The sequence below is a fragment of the Panulirus ornatus genome, chromosome 19, assembly GCF_036320965.1.
Source record: "Panulirus ornatus isolate Po-2019 chromosome 19, ASM3632096v1, whole genome shotgun sequence".
In the NCBI taxonomy this organism is placed as follows: domain Eukaryota; kingdom Metazoa; phylum Arthropoda; class Malacostraca; order Decapoda; family Palinuridae; genus Panulirus; species Panulirus ornatus.
The window spans coordinates 23,747,259-23,758,956 of NC_092242.1; the positions used below are offsets into that span (position 1 = coordinate 23,747,259).

General features: G+C 41.3%; 1 protein-coding gene across 13 annotated transcripts in view; it reads right to left on the reverse strand.

Annotated features, from left to right (window-relative positions):
- The window catches only part of Ca-beta (Calcium channel protein beta subunit), a 421,355-nt gene that overhangs the window by 173,895 nt on the left and 235,762 nt on the right, over window positions 1–11,698 (reverse strand). For all 13 annotated transcript variants that reach the window (XR_011714097.1, XR_011714096.1, XR_011714099.1 and 10 more), the window contains exon 2: window positions 681–797. Coding sequence is in view for 9 of the 13 variants with exons in the window: in XM_071673770.1 (XP_071529871.1) it covers window positions 681–797 (117 nt within the window). In the remaining 4 variants the exon portion in view is untranslated. The remainder of the gene's footprint in view (window positions 1–680; window positions 798–11,698) is intronic.

Consider the following 11,698-nt stretch of genomic DNA (forward strand, 5'->3'; position numbering starts at 1 on the left):
CCAACACTGTCACCCACACACATCCCCTCCCTGACCAACACTGTCACCCACACACATCCCCTCCATGACCAACACTGTCACCCACACACATCCCCTCCCTGACCAACACTGTCACCCACACACATCCCCTCCCTGACCAACACTGTCACTCACACACATCCCCTCCATGACCAACACTGTCACCCACACACATCCTCTCCCTGACCAACACTGTCACCCACACACATCCCCTCCCTGACCAACACTGTCACCCACACAACTGTCCACAAACACACAGATTAAACGTCACAGACAGACAGACAGACACACTGCACATATACAGACACACAAACAAAGAGACCCACAGAAACAATCGCATACAAATACACAAACAAACAGGCAGGCATACCAACACACACACACACCAACCCCGTCATACACGCACAACAAATACAAACACAGACACAAAGACACACGCAAGACACATACTCAAGGAAACACGTACGTACACACATACACACAAACGCTAACTGAACGATAAACACGGACAGATAAAGACAAACAAACAAATAGACATATTACAGACGTAGACAGACAATCAGACAGACAGAGAGACAATCAGACAGACAGACAGACATACAGGTACAGACACACGGGCTAAGGCAGACACATGGCTGGAGGGTCAGAAGGAGAGCTCTTACCCTGGCCTTCTCCAGCTGTGAGAGCGCCTGTCGTTCAGTCTCGCGCCTCAGGTTTTCTCTCTCCTCGTCCAGCGACAGATCCGAGGACGGTTGAGAGTAGTTCGAGTCGGCCGAACCCTGCAAGAATGAGGAGGCGTTAGTTGTGGCACGGCGGGTGCTGGCTGCACCAGACAGCAGGAGGAGGAGGAGGAGGAGGAGGAGGAAAAGTAGGAAGAGTGAGGAGGAGGAGATAGGAGAAGAGGTAGGGTGGGAGGAAGAGGGGAAGAAGGAGGAGAAAAAGAATGAAGAGGAGGAGGAGGAGGGGAAATAATATGAGGAAGAGCGGGAGGAGGAGGAGGAGGATGGCGAAGAGATGAGATAGAGAAAAATTCCAACTCTTCCTCACTATAACATAGATTTATCATGACATTCATATACAGCTAACTCTTCCTCCCTCGCTGGTCTATAGCTCCTGCCTGAGGAACACTAGGGAGGGAGGCTGGTGAGAACTGTGTCCAACAGTTTGCTGAAGCTGCTGCATCCATCAAGCGGTGTGGGGTGAGCAAGGGAGGAGAAACTGTGATTATAATCATGTTTAAATATTCTGAAAAATTGATACTTATTAACTAGTTATTCATAGTTCAACACCTGTCTGCAAGCGTCTCTGAATGCCCTTCAACACATCTTAATGTATTTCTAAATCTAAAGCAATTTGCTTTCGTCTGCTGTATACCATAAGTAATACAGTTTAACCTTTCAAGGGTTCGTACATACTCAATCAAAGCAATAAGATATATATATATATATATATATATATATATATATATATATATATATATATATATATATATATATATATATATATATACACACATAAAGCATGGCTAGTCACGCCCTACAGTCCGGTGTATACCTTCTCCTACCCCCAGCAAAGACTGTGGCTACAGCTATCGTTGAGAAGCCACGTCTACCCTAACCATAACTTCCTATAACCATCATGAGCGATAACGTAAGTCATCTGGCCAATCATACACTCTTGGAATATGTCATTACCGGAGCTGGCACACCACCTCATCTTTACCTGAAGGTTATTAAGCGTAATGCTCTAATGAATTAAGTGAATAACACAAAGGATAATTTGTAATAATGACTTCATAAGTACCTGATAACGAACGGGAGTGGGTATGTGACTATGCATCACAATGGTATTGATAACAATGATGAAGTACTGGGACTAATAAGTTTACTCCTGATAAAAACAAAAAAAATAGTGTTTAAAATAGTCAAATTCTGAACGAAAACATTTCACACGATAACCCAAATGACATCATAACCGAAGGTGTTAATTTCCTGCGTCAGTTGAGTGTGAGGATAACAGGTGGAACATGTATGGCAGTTGGGCTGGGGCACGAACGGTGGGTCGGTCGTTACTGTGGTGGTGGTGAGGAGGAAGAGCAGCAGCAGGAGAGGAATAAGAGGAAAAGGAGTGAATGTGTACGTAAGTGAGAGGAGTAACTGAGTATAATAGAGAACGAATGGAGAGGGAGAACGAGGAAGGAAGGGAGGAAGGGAGGAATGAGGGAACGTAATTTAAAGAGAAGGAGGAACGGAGGACGGAAGTAGGAGGGAGCAGGGTGAGGTAGAGGGAGCGAGGTAGGAAGATACGGGGAGGGAGGTATGGAAGACAGACTGAATATAAAAGGCAGAGGAAATATTGGTATCCAGATCACTAAGCTCATATGATATGCTGTCGATAACATTATCAAAATGAGCCGATAAGAGAGGATCATGATTGCAGACGATAAGAGGTTAGTGGGGTCGAACTGGCTTCGGCTCTACGTAACTCGGAACCAGTTTGTCGAGATCTTCACCACAATCAAGATGACAGAGTCTAAAAGAGTAGAAAGCGAATTGAGTACGTAACAAATTGTGAAGGAATTTTTACAGGATAATATAAGGGAAATGTTACACAAGTTACGCTTGTCATACTGACACAATCCAAAACAGAAGGAGGACGCTGTGTGGCTGTGTTGTGTAGGCTGTTGGGTCCCAGAGGTGTGGGCTGTGCCGCCCGTGGTGGGAGCTGGGTCACTACTGTGGGCCGCCCCTGTGTGTGCTACCCACACACCCATCACGACTTCCCTCACTACGTACAGTGGGCAACACTGGCGTAGCGCTAGGCAGTATTGTGTCACCACTTGATAAGTATAAATAAGCTAGGATGGTCGTCATTATGTAAGTGTAGCTTGAGTCAGGTGAGGGACAGTGGACACAACAGGCCGCAGTGCTGACCACAATTACAATCATCATCACAACTGGGTGACGGGTCATCTGACGGGCGTTATAACAGGAGTTTCTTCCTTTCCTGTTTACCATCATAACGTATCATTATATCATAGTTTTTTCTTATGGAAATACACGTAGGAGTAGCAACAGTTATTACTTTGTCTTCTTATAATACAAATGGTATGGTATGTTTGTTTACCAAACTGTTGCTTGTTTACGACTAAAATATTCGTGGTGACTCCTAATGTCTTAATATACTTTCAACGTTTACAGTTGTAATTAACAACATACCTTTTACAACAGGTGATGATACCGGGTGGTGGTGTTCGGGTCTGGCAACATGCCTGTTATAAAATCTTTATTATGTGAACAAGAAAGGGAAGTTTACAAATTTTGCCTACAATAAAGCAACGCAATTTGTACAGACCTTCGCTAATATTAATGTTACAATTCTTTGTGTATTTAATGATATAAGATTCAATGATATATCTCGTGGTTAAGGAGTTACAGTTAATAACTGAATTGGCTGAAGTCTAACATAAAGATCCTTACCAGTCTGCCCAACATAAAACATTACAGCTTTTACAATGCATTCTGTCAACACAGCCTGCAGAAATATCTGGCGAGTTTTTTCTTACGATATGGAACTGAAGGCTACATTTACACTAAAGGATTTAAGCAACCTGAGATGTAATGTAAAATGATCACTAAGAGAGAAAACTATAAGATTCTTGGTATCAAGGGGAGGTTTGAGTTTAACTCTAGAAAATGAAATTCTTATGACCATTGTATTGACTGGAGTAATGCCAATTCAGTTATTAACTAAAACACGTTTACCTTTCTTTACCAATGGCGTCTTAACTACGTCTCTTCCTTGTATATCAATTGACTGTTCTACGTCTTCTATCTCATTCTTGTATCTTCCCTGACGATGTGATCATTACATAAAAGTGCACTTGGGAACTTATCGTGTTGCATTTTCCTGTTTTTTTTTTTATCTTTTTGCGTATACTATTTTACGTGCACTACTGTGACCTCTTGCAATATCTATCAATATACATACATATATATATATATATATATATATATATATATATATATATATATATATATATATTATCCCTAGGGATAGGGGAGAAAGAATATTTCCCACGTATTCCCTGCGAGTCGTAGAAGGCGACTAAAAGGGGAGGGAGCGGAGGGCTGGAAATCCTCCCCTTCCTTTTTTTTTCTTTAATTTTCCAAAAGAAGGAACAGAGAAGGGGGCCAAGTGACTTATTTCCTCTAAGAGTCAGTCCTCTGTTCTTAACGCTACTTCATTAACGCGGGAAATGGCAAATATGTATGAATATGTACATGTGTATATATGTATATGTTTGTGTATGTATATGAATGTATACGTTGAAATGTATAGGTATGTTTATGTGCATGTGTGGGCGTTTATGTATATACATGTGTATGTGAGTGGGTTGGGCCATTCTTTCGTCTGTTTCCTTGCGCTACCTCGCTAAGGCGGGAGAACAGCGACAAAGTATGATAAAAAATTTGAAACGTTTATGGTAACTGATTACTTAAGTCATTACTGATACAAGGAACAGTAGTAACAGTTTGCTCATGATGAAGCATTGCTTCCTCGCCCAACCAACACGGGGACCCACAGTCAGTGGTTAAGGATACGCGCACGACTCTGCTTACTCACATGGCTACGATGTAGACCTCAACACCAGTGCGTGCCTGGGGTCGACCCAGGGACCATATGGATGGTAAACATTGACGACGACCGTGACACCACGACTGGCTTCGATGCTGCACCACTTCACAACACGTTTTCTGTGATCGACACTGGGATGTCACGTCACGGAGGAACTCGCTAACACACTGGCGTTTAAGAAGGTATGACCGGAGTGCAGTGTGTGGGTAAAGCAAGACAGGACGGATAGGATAATCCGCTTTTTGCATCTAAGCCGGTAAAACTTACCATATGCTAAACTATTAAATGTAGGTCAAGAAATACGAATTGTAACATCTCATGTAATATCAACCCACGGGAGAGAGAGAGAGAGAGAGAGAGAGAGAGAGAGAGAGAGAGAGAGAGAGAGAGAGAGAGAGAGAGAGAGAGAGGAGGAGGAGGAGGAGGAGGTCAGACTAAGATCCTTTGTGACCCCTGTAATAACCCTTCTGCCCTACCGTTCACATGAAGAGCATGTTGTGCACAATAAATTTGCCCCCGGGGTGACCGGTACAAATCAAATCAACTGTGACTATAGATTTATAGTGAACATTATAAAATGGTACAGGCCTAATGACCTTCCCCATAGGTCGCTGGTTGGTTAGTAAGTCGAGTGTAGTTCGTCACCAATGGCAGACCATGGCAATGGATATGTGTGCAGTGTGTCGCCTGGGTGGCTGTGTCCCAGAGCAGCAGGTATATGTGGCGAGTTGTGAAGTGTGGCGGTTGTAGGTGTTGTAAATAGCGAGTGTAAACATGGGGTCACTAAGGCGCGGGTGTGGCTGGCGAGGGTGATATGGGGGAATTTCATATGACAATGGGTGTGGTGAAAAGTGTGTCGGATGAGATAGTCTGTGTGTGGCTAGCAGGGAGGGAAACGAGTCTAACAACACACACACACACACACACACACACACACAACCGTTGTAATAACCACAACACCTTACGGAAGCTTCCGTCCCTCACCGTTCCCCAGCCCAGCCAAACCTCGTCAGGTCTGGTTTCCTTCCTTCGATTTCGGAAAACTGAGTTTGATTGAGTTACTCTAAACTTTCAAGAAACACGGCCTCCACCCAGCCTTAACCAGGCGTGAGGGAACACCCTCCTGCATGTTCAGGACCCCAGCCTTCAAGGCATCTTCCACTCAATGATTCCACCTCTTGGTTTCCACCTTTTCCATGATCTTTCCACTTTTGACATGTGGGTCCTATTAGTCAACCCCTTCTCACTCATCCTCTCCTTACGTCCAATTCATTTCAGTACAGCCTCTTCAGTTCTCTTATACATATTCCTCTTACTGGCACGTCTCTTACCTTATCACTTCTTATTCGACCAACGCCCCTTCCATCATCTAATGTCACGAAAACATTCAATTTCCGACACAATCATACAAACATTTACGTTTTAGTCCAGGGCCCACACCTTGCATGCATACAGCACCGACGGAACAACTATACCTTCAAAAATACCCACCTTTGCCCTAAAAGACAGAGACCTCTCTATCCGCACAATCCTCAGTGCACCCACGACCTTTGACTTTCACCCACCAACCATATGGCTCACTTCAGCTCCATTCGCAGCTATATCCACTCACAGGTATATAAAACACTCCACCTCCTCTAGATCTTATCATTTACGATTCACGCTTCAAATAACCTCCATTTTCTCTATCAAACCTAATATATCAACCTTGCTCTTATTCACATTTACCCTCAATTTTCTCCTCTCACACACGCTCCTAAAGTCAGACACCACCTTCTCTTGTTCCTCACTTGAACCTGCCATCAGCGCTGTATCGTCAGCAAACATCATCCGACTCACCTCTCATCCCTACACCCAGGACTCACAGGACGCTCGCATTTACCTCCCTCACCACCACATGCATACACAGATTACACGGCCATGGTGACATTACACACGACTACCGCAGACTAACCTTCTCTTGCCACCACTCACCCTCCTCTCCACCTACTCGCGCACACGCCTTACACCCTTGATCAAAACTTATCACAGCTTCCAGAAGCTTTCCTCCCACACCGTATTTTCTTAAGACCTTCCACCAAGCATGTTTATCAGCCCTGTCATACGTTTTCTCCACAACCGTTAATGTCACAGACAAATCCTTCTGCTTCTCTGTGTGTTTCTTATACACATTATTATCACTGATATTGCCATTATCATTATCATTTCCATTATCATCTTCATCATTCACATAACTATTAAGCTTATCTTTGTCACTACGTCATCCGGATTCCTGAAAGATCATTCGCACTTTTATCATTTATCTATTTACTTAAAACTAATTAATAAATCAATTGATTTATTGTGTACATATATATATATATATATATATATATATATATATATATATATATATATATATATATATATATATATATATACATACATACACATTGGAAAGGATCACAATTTTGCGCGTGATCAAGTAAATTCCTACGAGTCCACGGGGAAAATGAAACACGATTAGTTCCCAGGTGCACTTTCGTGTCATAATCACATCATCAGGGGAGACACAAGAGAGAAATATGACAGTCAGTTGATATACAACGAAGAGACGTAGCTAGGACGCCATTTGGTAAACAATCGCATGTTTACCAAATGGCATCCTAACTACGTGGGGATGCATATATGCTGGCAATAACAACTATGTATATGTATGATACAGTGTTATCAGCAATGGTGAACTATCATCTTGCCCCTCCCTTTCCCAGCTCCTCTTAACTCTTATAACAATGATTAGTTTTTCATTTCATCTTTTTTCTTCTTTTCTTTTTTTTTTTTTTCCTAAGGTGGGTCATGTAAGGGGAGAACTGCTGGGTGACCATAGTGTGACCCAGGAAGTTGTCCTTGGCGTCAAAAGGCATATGATCAACCTTCATGGTTTTGAACGTGTATACAAATTTGTCTTGACTGGCTTCAGCAAATAGTCTCTTAAAGGATTTTTTTTTCTTTTGGGGTGGGGGTGGGGGGAGGGGGTCGAATATAAACCCGACCCAAAATCCGGGTGCGTCCCTCAACTTCTGACCTTCACTGGGAGGAAAAGCCTGCCACCACCACCAGAGCCAACACGGACCTGCCTGCCTGCCACCGGTCCACACACTGGTGCCACCACCAGTGTTGGCACCAGTGTTGTCACACTCTGTATTTTTACCTTTACCAAATAGCATCATTACTAACTACAGGCAGCAATCATGTATTTCATTATTATTATTATTATTACTATTATCATCAATATTATTATCATTACTATCATCATTATTATCAATATTATTATTACTATAATCAGTAATATCAATATCATTATCACCATTATCATTATCATATCATGATTACTATAACCATTATTAATATGATTATTAACTATTATCATTTTCATCAGTATTATAATTATTATCAATTATCGTTATTATTATCATTATCATTATTATCGTTATTACTTTTACTTTTATTATTATTATTATTATTATTATTATTATTATTATTATTATTACTATTATTATTATTATCATTATTATTATTATTATTATTATTATTATTATTATTATCATTATTATCATGATCATTATTATTATTATTATTATTATTATTATTATTATTATTATTATTATTATTATTACCTATACATCTCAATGTACACATATATATACACACACAGACACATACATATATACCCATCCACACAATTCACAATGTCTGCCTTTATTCATTCCCATCGCCACCTCGCCACACGTGGAATACCATCCCCCTCCCCCCTCATGTGTGCGAGGTAGCGCTACGAAAAGACAACAAAGGCCCCATTCGTTCACACTCAGTCTCTAGCTGTCATGCAATAATGCCCGAAACCACAGCTCCCTTTCCACATCCAGGCCCCACACAACTTCCCATGGTTTACCCCAGACGCTTCACATGCCCTGATTCAATCCACTGACAGCACGTCAACCCCGGTATACCACATCGATCCAATTCACTCTATTCCTTGCCCGCCTTTCACCCTCCTGCATGTTCAGGCCCCGATCACTCAAAATCTTTTTCACTCCATCTTTCCACCTCCAATTTGGTCTCCCACTTCTCCTCGTTCCCTCCACCTCCGACACATATATCCTCTTGGTCAATCTTTCCTCACTCATTCTCTCCATGTGCCCAAACCATTTCAAAACACCCTCTTCTGCTCTCTCAACCACGCTCTTTTTATTTCCACACATCTCTCTTACCCTTACATTACTTACTCGATCAAACCACCTCACACCACACATTGTCCTCAAACATCTCATTTCCAGCACATCCACCCTCCTGCGCACAACTCTATCCATAGCCCACGCCTCGCAACCATACAACATTGTTGGAACCACTATTCCTTCAAACATACCCATTTTTGCTTTCCGAGATAATGTTCTCGACTTCCACACATTCTTTAAGGCTCCCAGGATTTTCGCCCCCTCCCCCACCCTATGATTTACTTCCGCTTCCATGGTTCTATCCGCTGCCAGATCCACTCCCAGATATCTAAAACACTTTACTTCCTCCAGTTTTTCTCCATTCAAACTTACCTCCCAATTGACTTGACCCTCAACCCTACTGTACCTAATAACCTTGCTCTTATTCACATTTACTCTTAACTTTCTTCTTTCACACACTTTACCAAACTCAGTCACCAACTTCTGCAGTTTCTCACATGAATCAGCCACCAGCGCTGTATCATCAGCGAACAACAACTGACTCACTTCCCAAGCTCTCTCATCCACAACAGACTTCATTCTTGCCCCTCTTTCCAAAACTCTTGCATTCACCTCCCTAACAACCCCATCCACAAACAAATTAAACAACCATGGAGACATCACACACCCCTGCCGCAAACCTACATTCACTGAGAACCAATCACTTTCCTCTCTTCCTACACGTACACATGCCTTACATCCTCGATAAAAACTTTTCACTGTTTCTAACAACTTGCCTCCCACACCATATATTCTTAATACCTTCCACAGAGCATCTCTATCAACTCTATCATATGCCTTCTCCAGATCCATAAATGCTACATACAAATCCATTTGCTTTTCTAAGTATTTCTCACATACATTCTTCAAAGCAAACACTTGATCCACACATCCTCTACCACTTCTGAAACCACACTGCTCTTCCCTAATCTGATGCTCTGTACATGCCTTCACCCTCTCAATCAATACCCTCCCATATAATTTACCAGGAATACTCAACAAACTTATACCTCTGTAATTTGAGCACTCACTGTTATCCCCTTTGCCTTTGTACAATAGCACTATGCACGCATTCCGCCAATCCTCAGGCACCTCACCATGAGTCATACATACATTAAATAACCTTACCAACCAGTCAATAATACAGTCACCCCCTTTTTTAATAAATCCCACTGCAATACCATCCAAACCTGCTGCCTTGCCGGCTTTCATCTCCCGCAAAGCTTTTACTACCTCTTCTCTGTTTACCAAATCATTTTCCCCAACCCTCTCACTTTGCACACCACCTCGACCATAACACCCTATATCTGCCACTCTATCATCACACACATTCAACAAACCTTCAAAATACTCACTCCATCTCCTTCTCACATCACCACTACTTGTTATCACCTCCCCATTAGCGCCCTTCACTGAAGTTCCCATTTGCTCCCTTGTCTTACGCACTTTATTTACCTCCTTCCAGAACATCTTTTTATTCTCCCTAAAATTTAATAATACTCTCTCACCCCAACTCTCATTTGCCCTCTTTTTCACCTCTTGCACCTTTCTCTTGACCTCCTGTCTCTTTCTTTTATACATCTCCCACTCAATTGCATTTTTTCCCTGCAAAAATCGTCCAAATGCCTCTCTCTTCTCTTTCACTAATAATCTTACTTCTTCATCCCACCACTCACTACCCTTTCTAATCAACCCACCTCCCACGCTTCTCGTGCCACAAGCATCTTTTGCGCAATCCATCACTGATTCCCTAAATACATCCCATTCCTCCCCCACTCCCCTTACTTCCATTGTTCTCACCTTTTTCCATTCTGTACTCAGTCTCTCCTGGTACTTCCTCACACAAGTCTCCTCCCCAAGCTCACTTACTCTCACCACCCTCTTCACCCCAACATTCACTCTTCTTTTCTGAAAACCCATACAAATCTTCACCTTAGCCTCCACAAGATAATGAATGAGTGTGTTAGTGGTTTTGATGCACAAGACCGGGTTATAGTGATGGGTGATTTGAATGCAAAGGTGAGTAATGTGGCAGTTGAGGGAATAATTGGTATACATGGGGTGTTCAGTGTTGTAAATGGAAATGGTGAAGAGCTTGTAGATTTATGTGCTGAAAAAGGACTGGTGATTGGGAATACCTGGTTTAAAAAGCGAGATATACATAAGTATACGTATGTAAGTAGGAGAGATGGCCAGAGAGCGTTATTGGATTACGTGTTAATTGACAGGCGCGCGAAAGAGAGACTTTTGGATGTAAATGTGCTGAGAGGTGTAACAGGAGGGATGTCTGATTATTATTATTATTATTATTATTATTATTATTATTATTATTATTATTATCATTATTATTATTATTATTATTAGTATCATTGTTACTATCATTATTATTATTATTATTATTATTATCATTATTATCATCATCATTATTATTACTATCATCATTATTATCATTATCATTATTATTATTATCATTATTATTATTATCATTATTATCATTATTATTATCATTATTATCATTATCATTATTATTATCATTATTATTATTATTATCATTATCATTATTATCATTATCATTATTATTATCATTATTATTATTATCATCATTATCATTATCATTATTATTATCATTACTATTATCAGTATCATGATATCATAATAATTACTGTAAGGAAAGTAATTAAGGTCGTCCATCATGAACGTTCAACCAGACCCGAGGTCAAGAGGCGTCATGAGGCAGCAGACATGTGTCTGTCTGTCCGTCCGTCTGTCTGTCACGCTCGTCTGACTTC